The following is a 25,519-nucleotide window of genomic DNA, read 5'->3' as shown; positions in this document are numbered from 1 at the left end:
TTGTTGTTTTTCTATTGTGTATGTATGGCTTCTTTATCTTAAGCATCAGAGCACAATTCTAAAAGTTTAATGAGAATGGACAAATACCATTACTCTGTTTCAACTATACAGTCTTGTATGAAAAATAATTTGCACAGTATTTTCAATTCCGTTATTACAATTTTTGCCACAAGAATGAGGTGTCAGATTTTTATTGTCTGATATATATTGAGAATTAGAATTGCTTGCCCTACCACCCTGACCTTTATCCATATTCTGCATTTTGATTGGCTAACCTTTTCTACTTCTTCTTCCTATTTATAGCTTTACTAAACTGAGAGGAACAGGTGAAATGTCCAGCCGGTAAATACAAAGAATAGCAGAAGGTCAAGCTGATAGAGAGAATGGCGAAATTTCACATAGGATATGTAACATTCCAATGCCAGGATTTCATTCTCAGTAAAGAATTTAAATAAGAATATAAAATAGCATAACTGAATCCATTCTCTAAAAATGAATAAAAGAAATGTGTCAAATTTAACCCATTCTACACAGTGATGTAATTTCCTGAGTGTCCATGGAAATATCCTTGAAAGATTACTTGAGGTCACAAAGTCAGTTTTCATTATCACTAAAGTGATGCATACATATATTTGTATCTTAAGCCCTGTGTAAGGAAAGCTATTTCAGATCTGTCATCTTTCTTGGTTGATACAAAATCACAGATTGATTATGACTGCCACCAGCTCTTTTCTGACAGAATGTGTGCTGATGGACTCTAAAAGGAAACTACAGTTCCCAACTAGTGAAGACTTAGCCATTTTATTCCAAATACCTAGATAACCAAACTTTCTTTTTTCACACTTTCTTTTGAACTATTTCACTTGCAAGAACATATCCAGCTAAAGTAATCCAGATGCACTAATTTTTCTAACATTAGTATTCTTAATATATTTATAATTAGAAATGTACCAAAATACCGCTTAACTTCAGAGGAAACTATCTTTTGGAAATTGGACGCTAGGGAAATATTTACTTTCAAACTAAATTTAAATTTGCTCTAGACTTTAAATTACAGCAACTAAAATTATTTTATAGGGATCCCTGGGTGGCACAGTGGTTTAGCGCCTGCCTTTGGCCCAGGGCGCAATCCTGGAGACCCGGGATCGAGTCCCACATCGGGCTCCCGGTGCATGGAGCCTGCTCCTCCCTCTGCCGGAGTCTCTGCCTCTCTCTCTCTCTGTGTGACTATCATAAATAAATAAAAAATTTAAAAAAATAAATAAAATTATTTTATATGTATATTTCAACAAATAAAAAAAATCTCCAAAACAGATTTGTTTATAAATGCTACTTCAAATGCAATTTTAAAAGATTGTATTACACAAACAAATGAGCAAATAGTAAAAATTCCTTAAGATTTCTTCTACACCTTGATTCAGTATGCCTAACATCTTTAAGGAAAGTTACTAAAGTGTAAACTAACTATGTCCTTTTTTTTTTAAGATTTTATTTGTTTATTCATGAGAGACAGAGATGAGAGAGAGAGAGAGAGAGAGAGAGAGAGAGAGGCAGAGACACAGGCAGAGGGAGAAGCAGGCTCCCTGCAGGGAGCCCGACACGGGACTCGATCCCAGATCCCTAGATTCCCCTGAGCCGAAGGTAGAAGCTCGACTGCTGAGCCACCCAGGTGTCCCTAATTATGTTCTTAAGTTATCCAATACCTTCCCAAAACATAGACATATTTTCTCTTTGAAGAGCTTCTATTGTCTTTGAAAAAATATGAACATGGTAAAAATACTAAAGCATAAACATATTTTGCCTGGCCAAGGTTTAAATGTCCTCATCCTAGCATTAGAGAGCTTGTGGGTACCAAAAATAATCCTTTTACAGATAAAGAAATTTATCTCAGAGATTAGTCCCACAACTAGATAAGTATCTTCCTTCAATTCAAAAGACAACTAGGATGTATCAGCAAAATAAAATATGAAACAGAAAACAAACTTTAAAAAAATTTTCAGAAATAACAGGGGTTCTTTCTGTTATTTATACTCCACATAAAGTGATTTTATGTTTTTATTATTTCAAGATAAATTTTATCAACACTTTGGTTCAAAAAACAAAATAAAAATAAATAAAAACCCACAAAATAATCTCTAGTATTTGGTATGCCGTATGTCTAGTATAGTATATAGTAACATATATGAGTACGCTATATATCTCCAAGATAAAGTATATCATATATGTACTATGATATATACATAGAGCATATCATATATCTCAAGAGAGATATGGACATAGTTGTAGTTAGTTGGAGAGGGATGAGAGACTGAACAAGGATTTCTGTTGTTTTTACTTACAGTGTCATATTATTTTAAAGATATTTTAAATCTACTAGGAACAATCTGCTAGGAGAAGTAGAGGTTAAACATCAAGAGAAAGAAGACAATCAGAGTAGAAATTTCTTGAGAGTATAAAAGGGTATATAACTGAAGCATCTGAGAAGGATCTGGCCATGAACTAAGGGAATCAAAATGATGGGGTGGATTTGTATGGAAGTTTAGGGAACTGATTTTTTTAAAGATTTTATTTATTCATGAGAGACAGAGAGAGAGAGAGAGAGAGAGAGAGAGAGAGAAACAGAGACACAGGCAGAGGGAGAAGCAGGCTCCATGCTGGGAGCCCCCCGATGTGGGACCCGATCCCAGGACTCCAAGATCACACTCTGAGCTGGAAGTCAGATGCTTAACTGCTGAGCCACCCAGGCGTTCCTAGGGAACTGATTTTTTTAAATTAAAATCATGAGAAGTGAAATCTTATTTGTAAAAGAAGAAAAGTACAGGAGGATAGACCTAAAAAAAAGTGGAAGAGTCAATGAGAAGAATATACCATGAAGATAAGGCAAAATCAGAACCAGGAATAACTCAATATTTGACAAGTAAGCTCAAAGGAAAGCATGATGTAGCGAGGGAACATGACAGTGGCTTTAGCTATTTGGGTGATGGAATAACTACAGACAACAGAACTCTAGGCATAGACTGAGAAGATGGTACCCACCTTGTGGTATCTTTCTGACAATCCAAAATCCTGCCATAGAAGTAGTTATTCTTGCCTAAAAGCCAATACTTCAAATTTTATGATTTAAATTTATTTCATGATGTATTGGTACTCAGTGGACAATGGCCTATGGATTTTAAAGTATTAAGAGCTAGCAAAAACAGGAAAATAAAAACTAGTTTTTATTAGAGACCACAAATTTGGGATGCCTGGGTGGCTCAGTGGTTGGGCATCTGCCTTCAGCTCAGGGCATGATCCTGGGGTTCCAGGATCAAGTCCCACATTGGGCTCCTGGATGGAGCCTGCTTCTCTTCCCTCTGCCTGTCTCTGCCTCTCCCTGAGTCTCTTATGAATAAATAAATAAAATCTTTTTTTTTAATAAAATCTTTTTTTAAAAAAAGGGAGAGACCACAAATTTACTGCACTGTAAAATAAATAAATAAATAAATAAAGCAAATGAAAAACAAAAATAGTATAAAATAGGAAAAAAACTATTGAACTAAATTCTCCAGTATACCTTTCATGAAGAGTAGACAAATACTGACCTGGTTACTGTAGATCAAAGATATTTTTAGTTATAAGGATATTGATTTTAGAACTAGAAGAATTTGACCTCCTAAGCAATAAGTACAAGATTATTCTGGGTAAAATGTCTTCACACATTATTAATTTTCCTTTTTAACTAAAATTATAGTTTAAATAATACCTCAACATTTGTTTTAACAATAGTATGCCCTGAGTTACAGAATTCTAGCAAGACAGGGACACCTGGGTGGCTCAATGGTTGAGTATCTGCCTTCAGCTCAGGGTGTGATTCCCGAGTCCCAGGATTGAGTCCTGCATTGGCTCCCCACAGGGAGCCTGCTTCGCCCTCTATGTCTCTGCCTCTCTCTCTCTCTCTGTGTCTCTCATAAATAAATAAATAAAATATTTAATAAAAGAAAAAAATTCTAGTAAGACAAATGAAAAAAAATGAAACAAAACTTTAAAAGGACATTAGAAATTCTTAAGCCTTTGTTTCATAAATCAGAGCCTGAAACATGTTTTACATGATAAATATTCTGAATATATTTGAAATACAATTGGGACATCTGTGTGGCTCAGTCATTTAAGCAGCCGACCCTTGGTTTCAGCTCAGGTTATGATCTCAGGGTCATGAGATCCAGCCCCATATTGGGCTCTGTGCTCAGCACAGAGTCTGCTTGAGATTCTTTCCCCTGTCTTCTCCCTCTTCCTTTGCTCCCCCTACAACTTCCATGCACTCTCTCTCTAAAATAAATAAATATAATCTTAAAAAGGAAATATAATCAAATTAATTCTTGATTTCTATACATTAATGGGAAGTAGGAAAACATACTCAAATTTACATCAATATTACTTATTTTTTATTTAGAAATATGATCATTATAAACTATATACAGTTTTTAAGATCCAAAATTACAGTATTAGGAAGCCCTAGATTTGACTGATTGTTGACTGCTGTTAGTCATGAAGCCAACATCATTTTTTCAGTAAATTGGCATCACTCATCAGTTGACTGGTATAAAGTTATATTACTATCATTTGTACTTGTTTCACTTCCAAAAGCACAGTCAACAAGTAGGAAAGCAAAACAATATTGACACAACATGACTTCATTATATCTTACTATGATAGAAATCTCAGACTGTGGAAGGGATTATTATTAAATTTACAGTTTATATTATTAAAGAATACAAACCAGATTAATGAAGTGGAAGCTGTAATGAAGATAACATTTTCTTGAATTGACTGAATCAAATAATTCAAATGCCTTATATACATATGTAGATTTTAAATTCTATAGTTTCTCAGAATAAAGCAAGGACACATCAAGATCACTAATCAAATAATAAATATGAATCTTCAGTTGACCTATGAGTTAAATAAGCTATTTTGTAACTCATGTTTCCAACTACATACAGATAATGCTTATTTTTAAAAATCAATATTCTATACTTTTAGGTAAGACATATCTTATTTACTAAACCTCTGACATTTATAAAGAATTTAAAGCAACAAAACAAAAATAATTTAGCATAAAAATAAAAGGCTTATAATATACTATATAATATATAAATATAAGTAAGCAAATAGATAAATAAAACATAATAATAAGAAGGAAAATCAGAGAGGAAAAAAAGTAAGAACAAACAGGTGTGAGTTTAGTATCTAAAATTGCAAGCCCTAAGGCCTCCCCGCCCCCAGGTTGCTTTGAGAAAGTTAAATTTTTGGCTTAAGTCTTCACAGGTGTTAAGAGAAGAGGAAATTGCAGAAAGTTGCTGGAGCTAGGGTATCAACAAAAACAAAAGCAGACCACTGGTTGGGAGTAGAGCCTACATCATGGGAATCAGACTCAGGAGTACTTCCTTCCCTAGCTAGTTTTTCTCCTAAGTGCTTGATAAACACAACCTTATTTTGATCCCTATAACAACTTACAAATAAACATTTAAAGAATTTATACAGCTCAACACCAAAAATAAATAAATAAATAAATAAATAAATAAATAAATAAATAATCAATCAATCAGTCTGATTAAAAAGTAGGTAGAAGACCTGGAAAGATGTTTTTTCCAAAGAAGATATGGAGATGGACAATGGACATGTGAAAAGATGCTTAACATCACTAATCTTTAGGGAAATGAGATATCATCTCACTCCAGTCAGAATGGCTAGTATCAAAAAGACAGCAAATAAGAAGTGTTGATAAAGATGTGGAGAAAAAGAAAGCATCGTGCAGTGTTGGTGGGAATGCAAACAGTCGCAGCCACTGTACAAGACAGTATGTAATTTCCTCAAAAAAATTACAAATAGAAATACCACATAACCCAGTAATTCCACTTCTAGGTATTGACCAACAACAACACAAAAAGCACTCATTCAAAAAGATACATGCACCCCTATCTTCACTGCAGTTATTTACAATAGCCAAGATATGAAGTAACCTAGGTAACCATCAATAGATGAATGGATAAAGTAATGGTATAGATACACAATGGAATAGTATTCAGGCATAAAATAAATCTTGCCACTTCCGACAACATGGATGGATCGAAAGGATATTAAGAAACTAAGAAACATATGTCAGAGAAAGACAAATACCATATGATTCCATTTATATATGGAATCTAAACAAAACAAAAAGAAATAGACTCATAAATACAGAGAACAAAGTAATGGTTGCCTGAGGTTAGGGGGTGAGGGATGGGCAAAATAGGTGAAAGGGATTAAGAGGTACAAGCTCCCAGTTACAAAAATAAATGAGTCAAAGAGGTGAAAAGTAGCACATAGAGAATATAGTTAATGATACTGTAATAAATTTGTATAGTGGCAGATGCTGACTACACTTACTGTGGGGGACACTGCATAATGTGTATAATTATAGAATTACTATGTTGTACACCTGAAAGTAATATAGTAGTGTATGCCAACCATACTTCAGTAAAAATGATAATTATTATTAATAAGAATAAGAAAGTGATATAAGGATCAAAGTGTTTATTTAACTTTACCAAGAATAATTTTAGAAATTAATACAGGCAAGATTTAAAACCAAGTATGTCTGACTCCAATCCTCTATTCTTAACCAGCACCTACAAATAAATACTGAATTCAATTTTATTGAATTATTTCTTATAAATACATGTGAAGCAATTGTTTTATACCAACAGACAATTCATAGTGTTTGGGGAGTGGAGATAAGGAAATTACACAAAATTATGAGATCCAGCTGATTGTCTTGAATAATCTCTTCATCTTTTTGTACTGCTTTGCTTGTTTTAATTGGAAGGAATGAATATGTATAAACGTATCTTTTTGGTTTTGTGGTGATGTTTTTGGTTTTGTTTTTTTTCCCTCTTGACACAGATGGTATTGATTCAGAGATAAAATCTCCTAAGTAGTGATGGGATAAGGCTGATTGATGCTGTCAGTTAAAATCAGATCCATGTGCCTGCATGGGCAGTGAACACCACTTCTGGAAACTGAGAACGCCACCAAGGACACAGTCTGAAGACACGGCCAAGCTTCTTGACTTCAGGCTACTCCTCGAACCCCCCAGTCTCTGAGCAGCTGCCTCACCTACTTTGGGTTCCATTCATTATCAGCAGGGTCCTTCTTTCCTCATGCTTCCCTATTTAGAATTTCCTTTTTTTGACCCAATGACCAAGCTCCAGAATAGTCCTATTCCTTTTGACTACTCTTCTAGTTCAGCCCACCTCAGGGAAAAACAGCTTCTGGCTCATTCTAGCCAATAATTCTGTCTGCTGCCAAGACCTACAAGGCTATACTCTGCTAAGTGACTAATCGTATAAAATCCCCTTATTCAAACAGTTAAAGCATTTATATTATGTTCTTTTGAATAATAATAATAATAATAATGAAATTTTAAAAAATTTAAAAAAAAACATGAAACAAAACAAAAACAAACAAACAAACAAACAAAAAAACCAAATACAGTTTCAAATGAGCCATTTACTCAGCAGTTCATTCAGGGGGAAATAAAATTGGTTTCAATATAAAGTTGAACTTCAAATTCATGACCATAAATCAAATTTGCATAATTCTCACAAACCCTGATTCTAATTAATTTCCACACCTAAAGTTGCCATTTTTAGAAATGATCACAATTGCTTAATATGCTCCATGTAAGGTTGGCAAACACAGGCAACACGACTTTGCATAATCATATTACAGTAGCTTTTTTTTTTTCTAAATTCATATCCTGGGTCAAATTTCAGGTAACTGCATGTAGTCAAAATCTATCTTTGCCATTCTCCCTCTTCATACCTGGGAAATCCCTCAGGCTTTCCAATAGCTAATAGGAAACATTCTTCATCCTCATTTTATCCCCTGCATGAAGTCTCCTATCACTCCAAATATGTCTTTCTCATTCTACCATCACAATCGGGCTATCCTTGGTTTCATTCCATGAGGATCATTTATACATGAAGTGACAATGGAAGATGAAATTGCATGAGGTAAGTTATTTGTATGAGAAAGCTGGATAATTGATTATACCTGCTAGGTGTACTTTCAGGAGACACTGAAGTGGTCATTAGGTATGTTAAACACTTGTATTTCTTCTACAGATGTAGCTAAAGAAGATACTCTCATGTTTCTTAAGTTCTTTTTAAACATAAAAGCTGATCCCTTGTAATATCTGTATATCTTAATAAATACAATTATTAAAAAAAAATATGTTGCCTTTCATTTCCACTGAATGAAATGTTTATTATAAATGAAGACAGAAATGACCATAGTAGTTACTTCAGAGAACTTAATATTTTATGGGCAGATAAGTTAAAAATTCATGTTTTCTTTAAAGGTAACTACATGAACACATTAATGTTATCTTAGAAATGGGCTTGATCTTTAGACACACAGGGTAGCAATATTTATGGAGTTATAACTCTTTAGAAATTCTGAGAAGAAAATCCTATGCCCCAGCATTGTAGAGCAAAATGAGGACAATGGTATTTTGTGAATTCTATCTGTATTGCAGCTAAGGTCAGCATGGGTCAGTGAGTTGATCAAGATGCACAGGTCAAGGTGCTTGTTCTTTGAATTCTCAATCAACAGAAACTTAAGAGTGTCCCCTTGCCAATACGATCTTGTAAGTTTATTATGTGACAACTGTCCTCAAGTAAGCTAGGCGGACATGACTAATAGACTTAAGTAGGCATTATTAATTTCATTTCATTTTGAGAGTGGTCACCAGGGAGCATGCGGATGAACCAAACTAATAAACTCCAGGAAAAGTGAGAAATATCGGGTGGAATTCGGACCCTGAGAGATCAAGGCTATCTGGAGAAAGTAACTTGAATGTGGAAGAGTTCAGGGTAGAGAAAACAGGAGCTGAGGGTAGGCAGAGGGAGGAACAAATGCCCTTACCAGCTGGAGGGGAGCCAGAACATCAGCAACATAGCTGATAGTCAGTCACTTAATTTAAGAGTCCCTATTGCAGACAGGGACATATTGGAAGAGTTTTGAAGGCAAAGCTAAAGGCCAGATTTTACTCTGTGGGATCAGTGTACTCTGTAAAGGATTGTGAGGGAATAAAAGGGGGTATGATGAAAACAATGCCCTACATGAATCTGCGAGGAAGAAGGAAGGTACATAGTCAAGGAGACCAATCATGAAACTATTTCTGACAGAGGGGAATGGAGATCCATTTTACAATGTCGAAGTTGAACAGACAAAAACACTGATAAACTTCTCTTCTGGGAGAGAGGATGAAATACAGGCTTGTTTTGTGTGACTCTGTGTGTGTGTGTGTGTGTGTGTGTGTGTGTGTGTGTGTGTGTTTGAAGTGTGAGACAAGTAACCAAATGCAAATACAAATGGCCAGTAAATCAGTAAATAATATGACGGGGAGGGCTCTCTGAAAACCAGGCCAGGGCTATAGCTACAAATTAACTCCGATCTTCACAGCTTCCTTCCTACACTGTTTCCAACTGATTTTTTTTTCTCCCCCAAGTAGAATATCTCATCTGCAAATAACGGTAAAGGAAGATCAAGTAATCTGTTTATAATCAACATTCTTCCAGGTGTGAAACATCCTTTAACCTACAGACCACACGTAATGAACTCAGGTTGTGTGTAATTAGAGAGCAAATTGGCTTTCCCCTGTGCAATCAGGGTGTATTTCCCTCAGAAATAAAATATTCCATCATTTAGGAACACTATTATTAAAAACTGATATTTTAGATTTTTCTATCTTATACACTTGAAGAGGTCAGAGGTGGTGAACTGTAGTTTACATATGGAGCCCTGGAAATTACAATCTAATAAGATTGTTTTCCCAGATGGTATCATCTTTTAGTGAGAACTGACATCAATAAGTTTTATTAATGAATTTAAAGATGGAAATTGAGATGCTGAAAAAACATTAAGAAAATAAGATATTTTGAGAAAACTGTCTTGCTCTACAGTGGTCCCTGTGATTTATTACCATAATCTTTTTGTCAGTTCTGTAAGATGCCAGGGTAGCTTTTAGTTATGCTCTCTGTGCTGGAAAAGAAAAATCCATCAAATATAAACTTGAAGATTTAAAATTTTCTCATTCTATTAAAATTCAGATGTTATTCACCAGACTAACTGATTACAGATGAAGGATATAATTAAGTCTCTCTATTTCTAAAAGTTTTAGAAGGGTATAAACGTTAAAATGCTTTTAGTTACGTATTTGCTTTTGTGATTCAAAATAGCATTCTTTCAGGAGTCCTTTGAAAATCTAGAATGGCTTTGTCAGATATGACTTTTGGCAACCTACGTGCTGTCCAATAGCATAGCTGCTCACCACATTTGGTGTTTGAGCACTTGAATTGTGGTACATGCCACGGGGAAGGAAATTGGTAATTTCATTTCATTTTAATTGATTTTAATGATAACAGTCCTGTGAGGCCAGTGGCTACTGTGTTGGACAGTATACAAAAGAGAGAAAACATGGTCATAGCCAATGGGTTCTGTCTGGGTCCTGAACTGGGCTCCATAATCATACCTAGTGCCTCCTAGGACCGGAGAAGACTCCAGAACCCTAAATCTCATGACATCTTTGTGTTTCTGCAGCTGTTTATTTTAGCATTAGCTAAACCCACCCATGCGTCTTTCAGTCAATAATCATCCCATAGATTTCCTGCTTCAAACAGGACAGATAAAACCTCAGATAAACAGTCTTGTCTGCACTGTTCAGAGGTAGAGTTTTTCAGGCTCCTGTTCGACCCATAAAGCTACCTCCTTTGATAAGTCGGCCATCACTTAATTCTTGTAACGACTAATATAATTTCCTAACCCATTTTTTCCTATCTCCATTTCTGCTGTTCCTTCTCCATCCCTCCTACTCCTTCTTCAAAATTGCCACTGTATTGATATTTCCCAAAGACACCTCCAATGCCCCATACTGTTGTAAAATCCAGTAGGATTTTGTTTGTTCCCTTTTGTTTCCTGGGGGACAGTCTGATGAAATGCAAACTTCTCAGTAGAGTTGTGGATGTAATTTTATGTTCTAAAATCTCTCAATTTCCTGCCACTTGGCAACTTTTATTATGTGCTCCCTGAGCATGCAACGCTCTCCTGTCTGCTTGATCTTACACTCTACTGGGCATACAGCTTTCCATTCCCATAGAGCCTGGAATGATTCCTATATTCTTCTCATCCTCATCTTCATTTTCACCCCATACTCCGTGCCCAAACTCCACACTCCAGAACATACACACACACACACACACACACACACACACACAGCAACACCACCACTACCACCGCCCCCCCGCCATCTGTTGCACACAGATACTATGGTTCTAGAAATACCTCCTCCAGAAAACAAGGCTTTAGATCTCCAGGATGGCCTTGTCACTTACCTCTTACTTCCCAACCACTGTATCCTGATTTCTATTGCAATTCTCACCACAATGAATTAAATTTGTTAAATGTTCATATTTTCTCCAGGAGCCTACAGGCAACTAGTAGACAGGAAGTTAATCTTTCCACCCTAAACCATCAGTATCTGAGACCACACATCCAGCCACCCAAGAGTTCTTCAATGCATGGATAAAGGACAAAATAAGAACAGACTGAGATTGAAGATTTAGAGACAAACTCATTTAGAATAATCCAAAGGTAAATAAAATTCTGTCTGAGTATTCAAAGCTTCCCATTTAGGGAACCTAAGAAAATATAATTTTGCTGATGTGTGTGTGTACACATATATACCTACATAAATGTATATGCACTTGTATAAATATATATTTTTCATTTATACTCACTCGTATTTATATTTTATTATTCCTAGAAAGTATATAGACATGACTTGAAGATTGAAAAATACTAGAACATTTAAGAAAAAGAGAGTTCAAACCAACTGAGTTATCGCATAATAAATATGTGATTCTACAATCAATGATTGTCATTTGGTTATAAGGAAATGGACCTGCTCACACGTATCATGTATCAAGATATCTTCTCTGCCCTTTCTCCTCTTTATTTTCCACAGTAAGAAAAAGCAATAGTTTGAGTCATTTCAACAGTCACTTTACATCACATTTAAGCTATCACAAAACTAGTACTGTTAACACTTCTTAAACATCCATGCAACTCATTCTCTGAAGCCTGTATCTACAACTTTTGTCACAAACAGGTGAAGTTGGAATCCCCCAAACAGAAAATAATTTCTTTTACAATACAACAAGTTCCTGAATGAGCCTTGCAGCAATTTTATAGGTATAACCATTCCCTAGTCTATAATATATATATATTTATATATATTATATATATATTTAATTCATCATATTTGAGGAAGACACTGTAATTGCCTGAGGAGGCTTAGTCAGTTGAAGATCACCAGATAGGACTGACACCAAGCAGCTCAACTTTTGAGTGAGGAAGATCCCAGGGACTGGTATCCAAAGGATCAAAAGCCAGGTCACAGCCCAGACCACACAACAAACTAGAAATCTGTCTGAGTAGATAAGATAACAGCATCAGAACTATTTAGAAAATCAAGAATTTAGGTTTTGGAGAGCATTTTTGTCTCTCTCCAGAGGCCTCCGTGAGAAGATACCTCTGGCAGTGAATTACGTCTTCTCCTTACAAAGAGAGTTTCCATTTAAAACCTCGTATCTTAAATTACTTTAATTCCTGGATGAGCACAGAGCCTGCAGCATGCTGATATTTCCCTATTCAATTTGGAATAGAGATAATTCCCAGGTAATTACATTAATGTAAAGAAAGGCACATGATAAGCCAGGATGGCAGGTAAAACAAAAGTTACTTATGTTCACATCTGAAATAAACACAGATTTAAACCATTATGAAAATGCACTGTGGAATAGCTGAGAAGTTGCTCCTTTCCACTTTACTATTAACTTCATTTGGGAGAAAGATGCCCCTTCCCACCTTCTGTGAGATTAATGTAAGACTTAGTGACTTGTATTTGTATGAAAACTATTTAAAATGCAACACTGCAAAAGATGAATTTGAGTTTGCTCCGGAAGCTGTTATTAATGCAAAATGAATATCCCACCATCCAAAATTTGAAAACCAATATTCAAATAATTGCCCATAGAAAGCAGACTGTCTGTAAAACAGCTAATCGAAGAGATAAGAAATATCATAAAAGCATAAAAAAGTTTTATATAGCACAACAGAACAAACACGTTGGACAAAATGTAAAGACTTGGCCATGGATCTATATTCCTCCATTATTCAAATGATCTGCCAACAATCTTAAAATTCTATGGCAAATACTACTAGAGTGAGTATATCTTATCAAAAGTATAAATTGGGAGTCTAAATTTAAATAATAATATTAACTTTTTGCATGCATTTAAGTATAATCAAATTCCAAATATTAAGATGTTATAGTTTTAAAAAGTTATTGCACACACATAAGCACTTACTGTTATTTCCTTGCAGCAAAAATCTATATCCACCAGGAGAGCTTGGAGTTATTCCCTGTTAAAAAGTCACAAAACAGGAATATGTTAATTTAAAATATAATAAAGTCTAAATCGCAATAGTTAATAGGATTTTTACATTAATAAATAAGAAATATTATAACTATAATCTCCTGGTTTAAGTTTATTTTCATGAATTAAAAACTACAAAAGGCAAGGGAAAATTATTTCTCAATGCACAACATAAATTAAAAATACTACTGAAAAAGGAAAAGAAAATTTCAATTACACAAAACCAAAAACACCCTAGCTGGAGTAAATAATGCATTCATTTCCCCTACCCCAGTAATGTTTACAGGTAATCTAATCACTGGTTTGCATGGACAGAATAAAGAATAGTTTGAGTTACATACTGATAGAAACTAATGTTTCACCATTTGTCCAGAATTCTCTTTGATTGAACAAATCTTTGATAATCCATCAAATTGGAAAATGACAATAGGTAAAAAGATCTAATCAAATTAAAGAGACACTGCTTCTGAACAATCTAAGAATATAAAATGTCAATACGCAGGTAGGTATAGTGAAGTATATTGTTTCACTCAATCTTTCATCAAGTTCCTGAAGAAAAAATAAATCATTTTTATCATATGCCTGATATTGAGTACTATCTGAATATTCAACCTGAAATAGAGAATTTAAGTAATTATCTAAAGCACTCAGGCCAAAAGACCAATTTACAAGAATTACCCAGCTCACTGGGGCAAATATTATTGGAAGAATCTTTTCCTTGAATTATTTCTTAAATGCTAATTTTAATTTTCATGGTTGACTGTTGCCAAATACAGAAAGAAACATAACATGGTTTGAATCAGACATACATAATCACAAGTAAAATCATCTGAAAATACATGTTTAAAAAGCAAATTTCTAATCCTAAAAAAGATAACATTTTTCTTCCTCTGAAGATATTTTAAAATATACTCTATTCTTAAACTTGACTTGGACTTAAGTATTATTCCATTGTAACTGTGCATTTCTACTCTAGCCATTTATCTATTTAATTTCTTTTCCTTTTCCAGCCACTGTTAAAAGCACAAGGAAACTTTCAAAGTCTTTTTTTTTTCTAGTAAAACACTCAATGTTCATTTTAAAAGCTGTAGCTTGCCAAAGTATTTCCTGCTTTATACAAAGGAGGTAAAATTTAATAAAAAAAATTAGAAACATGCTATTTTAATATTTTTTTCCCAAGTAACCAAAATCTGCTGACATAATGTAACCTAAAATACCTCTTTACATAGTTCTTTCCTATGCTAAGATTAAAAAAACAAACTCATACTGCTTGGATTTAGAGAAAACAGTATTTTTAAAAGAAAATGTATTAAATTTTCTATTGTAAATTTAAGAAATAATTTTCCTTTATATAGTGGAAAACTTATACCAATAAGAGTTGTTTCCTCAAGAAAAAAGAACTGAGATAAATAATAAACTATTTACTATCCAACATCATTGAAAAAGCTGTTTAACAGCAGTTAATTAAGGGTAAATTTCAAGGACTTAAATGAAAATAGCAATCTAAGACTTCCTGCTCTTTCATATTATGCAAGGAAGTGTTAGCATTTTGACATCATGTCCTATAAATTCCAAACTCTGTTTTCATTAATGTAGGAAAAATCTCTAAAGTGCTTTGGTATAAATTTATTTTTTAACTTTAAAATTAGTTTTACATCTTATTATGATACAAATTATAAATTTTATTGTATGTGAAAATAAATTTATATTGAGTGAAAATATATTAATGACTAAAAAGTAACATTTTTTTCCTATGAAAATGATTTTCTAGCCATAGAAACTGTTGAGATATATAATCTTTCTTTGGGACAACAATAGAGACATCATTGGAGATAGTTGTTAATTTGCTTGTCTCCGTACCTAGTGACATCTTTTCCCTTTCATATTATCTTATGGTCCCACTCAATGGAAATACTCTAGAACCACTAGATGCTTGGCTCCTGTTCAGATGGCAGAAGGTGTGAAATCATGCTAGATTTTTTTTTAAGATTTTACTTATTCATGAGAGACAGAGAGAGAGAGAGAGAGAGAGAGACAGGCAGAGAGGCAGAGACATAGGAAGAGGGAGAAGCAGGCTCCATGCAGGGAGCCAGTTGTGGGACTCAATCCCGGGACCCTGGGATCACAATCTGAGCCGATGGCAGATGCTCAACCACTAAGCCACCCAGGCGTCCCTCATACTAGATTTTTGGGGGGAGAGGAACTACTATAAAATGGGAGGAAATGAATAGTTCCAGATTATTCTGTTGACATTGCACTGAAGGTGGTTGAAGGAAATAGGGGTAGAGGGGTCGGAGGGGTGGGAGTTCCTGAATGGCTCAGTCGGTTAAGCATTGGATTCTTGATCTCACCCCAAGTCTTGGTCTCAGGGTCATGAGTTCAACCCACGTGTTGAGCTCCATTTTCATGGTGAGCTCCATTTCAAGGTGGTTGAAGGAAGATTAATCCAGGAATAAAACATCCACAGTGAATTCTTTCAACCTCCCCACACTTCTGTTTTTCAGTTAGATAGTTTTCTTTCATCAAATGCCCTACCTGGGTACTCTCGATCTGATAGCTTTGTGGGTTCTATCATTGTTGAGATATTTGTGTTGTGGAAATCTTTCTTTAAATAGAGTGTTATTTGAAAACTGCTGCCATGGGACGCCTGGGTGGCTCAGCTTTTGAGCGCCCGCCTTCAGCCCAGGGCCTGATCCTGGAGTCCTGGGATCAAGTCCCTTATCAGGCTCCCTGTGAGGAGCCTGCTTCTCCCTCTGCCTGTGTCTCTGCCTCTCTCTCTGTGTCTCATAAATAAATAAATAAAATCTTGAAAAAAAACCAAAAAACAAAAAACAACTGCTGCCATGGAAGTTGGAATGTAAGCCTAGAGCCCCTCTGCTCCCTGTGTTCTCTCTCCACCTACAGGCTCAGAAGCCACCTCTGTTAAACCTCTAGGTTTTCAGGGAGCAAGTCTGAAATCAACATCTCCATCGCCATATTCTTTCCTTTCATTTCAAGAAACCAAACCAAACAAAGACAATGGGAGAAGAGACCTGGAAAGCTGTATTTTCTGGGAAAGAAAAGGGAAATTAATGCAAGATCAGAATCAGTGCACAGAATTTGAGTAAGAACAAAGGAAACAGTGTTTCGGGTAAGTTCGCAATGTGAGTGCCAAAGTTTTAGGAAACTGGGAAATAACAGCCCTGAAACAGAGAAAAGAAATACTACAGATAAATGAATCTTTACAGATAACTTGTACATCATTCTTCTCCCAGATGCTTTATATACATATCATTTAAATCTCTGACTTCCTGATATTTCAGGTGATTTACAACATGATCTACCTGATTCAATTTGAGAAAGATTTCAATGTGGTTATCGTCCAAAGACAAAAATATAAAATGCAGGCTCATTCCTGAGCAATGAAAGACATCTGGTCAACTTTATATTATGCTAATTGCCTTAAAATCCTGCCATGTCTTAAATTACAGATGCTGATACAGCATAGGAATTGACTTATAAAATAGAACTCTGTTCCCTAAAATGTAGTCTCATCTCCCCTTTGGTAGCTTTATTGTTAAACCAACTAACATCTAATTACATTTGGGAAAAAAAATCTTTAAAAAAAATTAAAATATACAAAGAAGCAACAAGAAAAGAAAAAAAATAAATAAACCTCATGTTCAAGTAGCTGCTCTGGGATTCACACCTGAAAGCCTGGAGAGTTTGCACAAGGATTTTGGCTTACTCTGAAGTTAATTCTCTGCTTTAGAATGTTTGGAAGCTCAGCACCAGACCCTGGTCTCCAGCTTGCCAAAAGACATGCTGGTTTCTTGGTATGGTTTTCTAGCTCTTTTGCTATTAGTGCATAATTTGACAGTATGCTGCCACGGTAACAGAATTCATTAAGAGCTTTCAGTTTTGTTCTGCCAATGAGGATTTTTGGCTGCATGTCGTGCTGGCCTCTGAAGATTGATCCATAATATTTGTCTTATAAAGCCTTGTCATCTCATAGCATGACTGATGCTACAAAATAATCCATAATGAGCCAAGGTCTCACAGCAGGAGCTACTCCCTGAGGGTAAGTTAGACACTACTGGAAACCACATTAACTTCTTTATCATAAAACTTGGGTGCTTAAAATAGACGGCATGAAAGTGGATACATTATGCAGTCCCATCTTGCACCACTGGAGTTGTGCAATGGATTAGGAACATAATCCTTAATGTTCCTTCTCTACAATATCCCATTATAGGAAACAAAATCTTCCATATTCTGACAGTTTTCTTTGTATTGTCATTTTCACAGGCAAGGTTTGCTGGAAAGAATGGTGTGGTTGATACAGTAAAGGAACAAAACGTCTTAATGTTTTTAACCAATATTTTTCTATACAATTCGAGTAAAAAATAAAACAAACAAACAAAATATATATACTTCCTGTTATTTTCAGCTATATTGCTTTTGGTTTCATATATTTATTTATTTAGAGAGAGTGAGAGAGATAAAGAGAGAGCACGAGTGCAGGGGAGGGGCAGGGAAAGGGAGAAGCAGATTCCCCGCTAAATAGGGAGCCCGATGCGAGGCTTGATCCCAGGACCCCAGGATCATGACCTAACTGACTGAGTCACCCAGGGGCCCGTTCAGCTATATTTTTATATAGCTTCTGCTTTTAACTACTGGGTTGTTTATAACTCTGTGTGTGTGTGTATATGGGTGTGCATGGATGTGCACTGTAGTAACAGTTTGAAATTCCTGTGAAATCTTTTTATGCTAATGAGACCAAAGCCACTGGACTCATCACCTTGGGGGCTGGATGGTTCCAAAATGAAGAACGAAACTACCTTGTATTCTTTTCTCCTATCTGTGTAAGCACTGCTAGGGAGAGATTGAGGATGGATCAGGGCAAGCCCAGCAATTATACTGAAATATAAACCAAGGCATATTATTACAAGAAGAGAAGAAATAAGCACAATCTTTATTTAGGGCAGTAATTCTCCATCAGGAGCACTTTTGCCCTACAAAGAACATTCAGCAATGTTTGATTACCTTTTTAGTGTCCACAACTGAGGGATGCTACTGTGATTAAGTGGGTAGAAGTCAGAGATGCTGTCAAACATCCTACAGAACACAGGACAGCCCTCCTCTTCCCTGTGTATATACACACAAAATTATTTGGCCCAAAATGTCAATAATGTTGCAGCTGAGATATCCTGGTTTAGCGTAGGCTTGAAAAGAACAGGAGAGTACAAAACTTACTTTGTCTATAGTTCAATTTATCTGACTTCTAGGGCAAACAAAGTGAAATACATTTGCAAGAACTGGCTGTAGGCTTTGAGGAGGGCATGGCCTCAGGATCTCAGGAGAGGTAAACCCACTTCTTCTCTCCAGTAGATGGGGGAAGGAGCCTCAACACCACCATCATGTTTTGCATAAGGGTGTTCAGTGGCACTTTGAAAGAACAAACCACAAATAACATCCTTACCAGTCGACAGGCCTAGCTAACCACTGAGCAAGGTAAAGAATCCACGGTTCTATGTGTTCTTTTTGTCCAGAGTCATTTCTCAGCATCTTTTTCTTTTCTGCCCTTAATTTACTATTTTCGTGTCTTATACTATAATTTATAATGTTAATATTTTTTCTTAATATTTTGATATACTAGTTAGTTCATTTAATATCTCATTCTGGGCTTCTTTGAATTCTTACAAATTTTTCACACACAAAAATTTTACTGCTCTGTAGGATATATATATCCTACACACACACACAGGCGTCCATCCTGGGGTGGAATCATGCATCAGGCTCCCCGCAAGGAGTCTGCTTCTCCCTCTGCCTCTCTCTGTCATGAATAAATAAATAAAATTTTTAGAAAAAAAAAGAATTTGGTCAAAACTGATGTTATTCTGTTTTATTGTTTTTATTATTATTTTTCTATAGAACATGAATTCTTAGATAATATATTTTAGCTATATGTGAACCCTGGAAAATAATCAGTACTTGAGGAAAATTCTGAAATTATAAATTCATTTCACATTATATATTATTTATAAACAGTCTCAAAAACAAGATAAAATGATATTTGTAATAAGCATCTTGCTATTTATGTAAAAGAGAGGTCAGATGACAGTGGCGATCTCCAATCTTAAAGGATTGGGTTGTAGACCTGGAGAAATGCACTGCTCTCAGCTAATTTCCATGAGAAGTCACATGGGCAAGTGTCCAGCCAAGAAGAACAAAGGCAACAAAAAAATGTAGGACATTCTTTTATTTTAAATGTTCTGCTACACTTCGATTACTTTAACTGGAGATGTATTACCTTGTTTTGAAGTTTGAAGAATACATCAAATAAAGCATTCAATATCTTCTAGAGCATCTGAAGATAATCAATGTTTCTCATCACTTCAAATTTGTTCTAATAACTTATATAATATAAATCCTGAAAATGGCATAACCTTTTACTGATTCATTGTAATCAAAATGAATTGTTATAAAATAATAGAATAACTTTAACAGGTTAATGTGATCATAGTAGTATGCTTTACTATTTCCTTTCTCTTACCTTTATGGATCAAAAAGTAAAAATTATTTGAATTTAACAATATGAAAAATGTTTGAGAGTGTGTATCTAACACTGACTATTCAAAATAAATTCAAAATAAAACTACAGGCAATGGGAAACAATGGGATTTTGGCATATAAATTTCAGAGTAATATAAAAGTCATTTTTCCCCAAAGAAATAGATGTAGAGGTTGGTAATCAAAATAAAAAAATAAATAGGGATCCCTGGGTGACACAGCAGTTTAGCGCCTGCCTTTGGCCCAGGGCGTGATCCTGGAGTCCTGGGATCGAGTCCCACATCGGGCTCCCTGCATGGAGCCTGCCTCTCCCTCTGCCTGTCTCTGCCTCTCTCTCTCTCTCTCTCTCTCTCTGTGTGACTATCATAAATAAATTTAAAATAAATAAATAAATAAATAAGTAAGTAAACAAATAAATAAAAGAAAAACAAACAAAAAACTAAGAAATGGCACAGTGGACATTGATTTGTAGTATATTCTCAACTCATGAAGTCATCTGTCATTTAGAGATATCAGTAACATTCTTAAAGTATTAAAAAAAAACTGATGTAATAGTGGTTTGTACTCTGATGCCATCAAAACAGTCACAATATTTATATAAGGGAATAAATTTGATGGACTCTTAAGTAGCACATTTGAGTAAAATATAGAAATATAAATCAATGTAAAACAAATACCATCTTGTATTAATTTTGTTTTAGGTTATAAGGAAAAACAACCCCTCAATCTTTTAATAAAAAAAACATCCACAAAGCTCAATACCTATTAATGATACTATACTGAGATAATTTTAGAATGTTTAGCATCAAATTAAACGAGGTGCCAATGGCCTATGCTATCTGATGACAAATAGTATTTACCAAGGAAGTAGGATGGTCAAACATGAATTATGTGGATTCTAGAATGACTCAGGGTTCAAATTATCATTCTGCTACTTCTCACCTTTACAACTGTAGGCAAGATCATCTCTAGCACTCTGTTGCCTCATCATCTGACTACAGAGATAAAACTGGCCCTGCCCTTCTGATCCTTATGGGAATTAAGTGAGAACAAACACATAAAGCATGGACAAACATGCAAAGCATATATATATATATATACATACAGACATATATACACACATTTTTTTTTAATCACCAAAATTGTCTGTAAAAAACTAAACCTAAGAGTTGGTACCATTCTGTTCAACACAAGTAGCAGAGATTAGTTCAATGTCCCCAGTGAGCTATACGGCACCTTATAAGAACAAGGGTCCTTTCTCAGACTGTAAGCAAATCTAATTACACTTCATGGAATTCAAGCAAAACACCTTTATTTATTTTTAAGATTTTATTTATTTAGGGAGAGGGAGAGAGAGAGAGGAAGAGAAAGTGCATGAGCAGGAGGAGAAGCAGACAGAGAGAGAGAAAATCCTAAACTGACTACCCACTGAGAATGGGAGCCCTATGCAGAGCCAGATCCCACAACTCTGAGCTCATGACCTGAGGCAAAAATAAGAGTTTCAGAAGCTTAACTGACTGAGTCACTCAGGTGCCCCTAGCACAGTGTCTTTAAATAAAGAAGGTTGGAGTGAACGCTTTGCATGACAGTAAGTTCCTAGAAGGTAGGCAGGGTTTATTTTTTGTTTCATTTTTAAGATTTTATTTATTTACTCATGATAGACACACACACACACACAGAGACAGAGACACAGGCAGAGGGAGAAGCAGGCCCCATGCAGGAAGCCCAATACGGGACTCGATTCTGGGTCTCCAGGACTGTGCCCTGGGCCAAAGGCAGCGCTAAACTGCTGAGCCCCGGGCTGCCCAGTAGGCAGGTTTTTTAAAAAAATATATTTATTTATTTATTTATTTATTTTAGAGAGGGGTAGGGAGTAGGGAGGGACAGAGGGAGAGAGAGGCATAAGCAGACTCCGTTTTGAGTGTACCTGGACTAGGGTTCAATCCCAAGAGCCTGAGATCACCATCTGAGCTGAAACCAAGAGTCAGATACTTAATCAACTGTGCCACACAGATGCCCCAATGTAGGCAGTTTTAAACTTTTGCTTTTTGGGTTTTTGTTTGTTTCTTTGTGTATGTTTTAAAAATTTCAAATCAAACCTATTTGGATCGATTTTGATATGATCATCATAATCCATTTGGTTATGTCCCAAAGCAAAGTGCATATAGCTTCAAGTCTACCACAGGCTACACAGAACATTGGGCACATAACCATGACTTAAAATAGTAAGTAGCTTAGCAGAGTGAATCATCAGCTAGTTGGACCTGGAGTCAGAACTGCCAAAATATTTCCCAGACCTGAAACTGTGTGTGTGTATGTGTGTGGATGTGTTAATCACATTTCCCCAATGAGACTGAGTGTATGACTTTTATCAATGATCCAAAGTTGAAGCTCAATTTGATATTTTTGTGGTGTATAGACTTAAAGAAAAACAGTAACAAGAAGTGATTGCAACACATTTAAAATAAGAATGAATGCACTCAAAGCTACACGCATTTTGACTTGGGACATAACCAAGTAGATTATGATGATCATATCAAAATCAAGCCAAACAGATTTGATTTGAAATAAAAACAAGAAACAGAAACCAAAACCCAAAACAAAACACAATATAAAATTCAAGAAAATGTCTTGAATTGTCTTGTGGAAGACACAGAATTATTTCTGAAATCTCTAAGATGTTGCAAAATTGTCTAAACAAATAAATAAAAAGGAACCAGACTGTGTCAGAATGAAAGTCTCTATTGTATGTCAGCATCTAATATATTCAACACACTCAGTTTCTGAGCCTGTACAGCTTTAAAATGCAAGATAGCTCCACTTAAACCCCCACTGGGATTGTTTTGACTACCGGCAATCCGGAGTTCTGAGTTCTGTTCCTTATCTATCACTGCCAATAGTGGCTGACATATTATAAAGGGTACTCTAAATTGTGATCTCAAAAGGTAATACTATTTTCCAAAGTCAATATAACTGTTAGAGAAAGATACCCACTCTGGGCTCCAATGGGTAATTCCTATGACAGAGACACACTGCCTGCATATAAACATTGTGACATCAAGCACTGTTGGGACATCTTAATGAATTATAATGTAAGACTTCCTAAGAGATTGTCTCAGGAACATGAGGAGTACCATTATGGCATTATAGAGGACTCCTGTTCCATTTGGCTCTAGCAGGCTCCTTCCTCCAAATCTGTAGCAGTATCAATTTCTGATGAAATCCATCCAAATTCCTCAGTTTGGATCTTGAAAATCTTTTTTACCAAGAAATTCAAATCTGAATCTCTCCAACATCACCCCTAATTAATTCATGGAAGGTGAAACGGAGGTGATATATTCCGTTTTCCTCTCTCTATACAAGATTACTCTGAAATAAGACAAAATAAATGGCTACCATTAAAAAAAAAAAAAAAACTTGAGGAAATATTACATAAACTCTCACAGTAATCTACGAAAAGGGCCTTCTAGTTAGAAAACCTGTTCATATATCTTACTTAATGGCTCTTGCTTTAATTAAAAATCCCCTCTTGTCACTGTGAAGTCATAGCAGCTGAATGACTCGACTCCAGTGTACAAGATGATCATGTCTTTCATTAATTAAGGCAGATGGTGGGGTATTGGGAAAAAAAGAATCTTAAGACCCACTCCATGCTTGACCACTTCACAACTGTAAAGCCTTGGACCGGCCTTTTAGCCCTACTGACTCTCAGCTACCTCACTTGCAAAATGAATATTTATAACTACCTCCTGTTTTGTCCTGAGGATTAGAGATAAACTATGTAAGCAAAACCCATGTTGCACAGCAAACCACATAGAAGGTGTTTAGTGATTGGGAATTAGTAGTAGCAGCAGTAGTAATTGTAATAAATAATTTAGAATGGTAGTGATTATTAATAGCAATGACTTTAAGACTCTTTCGGGGGGGAAATCCTGCAAATGTCTGGGAAGCAAAAAAGGACAACAGCCTTATAACTAAAATGTAGGAGTGCTTCTGGAGAGACACAATGCAATGATGGGCAGTCACCCGTGAGAGGCAATTTTATGTGTTGAGCCAGGGTCGTTCTGATATTTGGTCAACAGTATTCTAGATGTTTTTGTGAAGTTTTTTGTTTTGCTTTGTTTTTATTTTGTTTTTAATGAGATTAACATTTAAATCAGGTTATCAGGACTTTGATAAAGCAGGTTATCCCTCATAATGTGGCCTGGCCTCAGCTAGTCAGTTGAAGGCCTCTGAAACAAAGACCCATCTCCCCCCTACCAGGAAGGCATTCTGCTAGCAGACAGCTTTTGGATTCACATGGCGACTCTTCTTGGTCTCCAGGCTACCAGCCTACCCTGCAGATTTTGGATCAACCAAGACTCTAAAATTACAGGAGTCAATTCATTAAAATAAATCAATTGATCAATTTTTTCACCACACACACACACACACACACACACACACCTCCTGTTTCCGTTTCTCTGGAGAACCCTGACCTAAGGGTTACAGCAAACTAATCCAGAAGAGTAATAAATAATCATTATCTCCCATGTAAAAACCTGGGGAAATCTGTTAATGTGACATCACAGCATTGCATCTGATGTGTAGTTTAAAAATCAACGGCATTACTCAGTTGTCCTTCAAAGTCAGGTAAAGGATGTTTAATACCTAAATTTTTGATCTTCGGTGTTCATCACTAACAAATAATGGGGGAAAGAAAAATTGACTGCTGAATATCAATTCTCTAGTATGAGAAGAGATAAAACCTTTTAAATATGAATGTGGTATCTTTAGAGTGGAGCTCTCAATAGAAAAATAAATCTGAATAATTTGTCTCTTTTAAAGAATGTAAAAAGCACATAGTGCCTAGCCATTAGCATAAAAAAATGGAAATAAGCAGAAGGTAAATGTTATAGTAAATCTTCCATTTTATGTTCACACAAAGACATATTTTTAATTATGAAACAGAATTCTACAAAATAAAGCAGGATTGCAAAAAAAGTGTTTCCTTGCCCTTTTTAATTTACATTTTTACATAAATTTCACTTGTCAGTTATTCTTATGCTAAAGATTTATAAACAAGGCATAGAGAAGCAAAGATAAAACAACAACTACAATTAATGCTTTCAAATTTATTCGTAGATATTCTGATTCATCTAAGACCCCATGATGAGGAAAACTAAAACAAAAATAATAACCATAAATCTCTAATTAAACCTTTAATTTTCTAAAAAAAATAAAATAAGCACATGATGGGAAGAAGAAGGAGATGAGGTTTAACTGAGTTACCAGGTAGTTGTATTGTTTAGGGAATAAAATAGATAGTCACAAGTCTACTCCCAACACAGTGCATCTCTTTAGGGAAACCTCTTGGCCAGGTTCACCGACTACTTTATACATATTATACATAACTCTTTAGCATTCTATTATAAAAAATATTTTGGTAATTTTTATTGAGTTTGTTT

General features: G+C 35.3%; 1 protein-coding gene across 1 annotated transcript in view; it reads right to left on the bottom strand.

The window, feature by feature from the left end:
- The window catches only part of LOC121489509 (GTP:AMP phosphotransferase AK3, mitochondrial-like), a 119,942-nt gene extending 102,491 nt beyond the window's left edge, over positions 1–17,451 (bottom strand). The window contains exon 1 of the mRNA XM_041752614.1: positions 17,209–17,451. Within this exon, the coding sequence (XP_041608548.1) occupies positions 17,209–17,451 (243 nt within the window). The remainder of the gene's footprint in view (positions 1–17,208) is intronic.
- Between the last annotated feature and the right edge of the window lie 8,068 nt (positions 17,452–25,519).

Source organism: Vulpes lagopus, chromosome 4 (genome assembly GCF_018345385.1).
Source record: "Vulpes lagopus strain Blue_001 chromosome 4, ASM1834538v1, whole genome shotgun sequence".
NCBI lineage: Eukaryota > Metazoa > Chordata > Mammalia > Carnivora > Canidae > Vulpes > Vulpes lagopus.
This window is presented reverse-complemented; position numbering and strand designations above follow the sequence as displayed.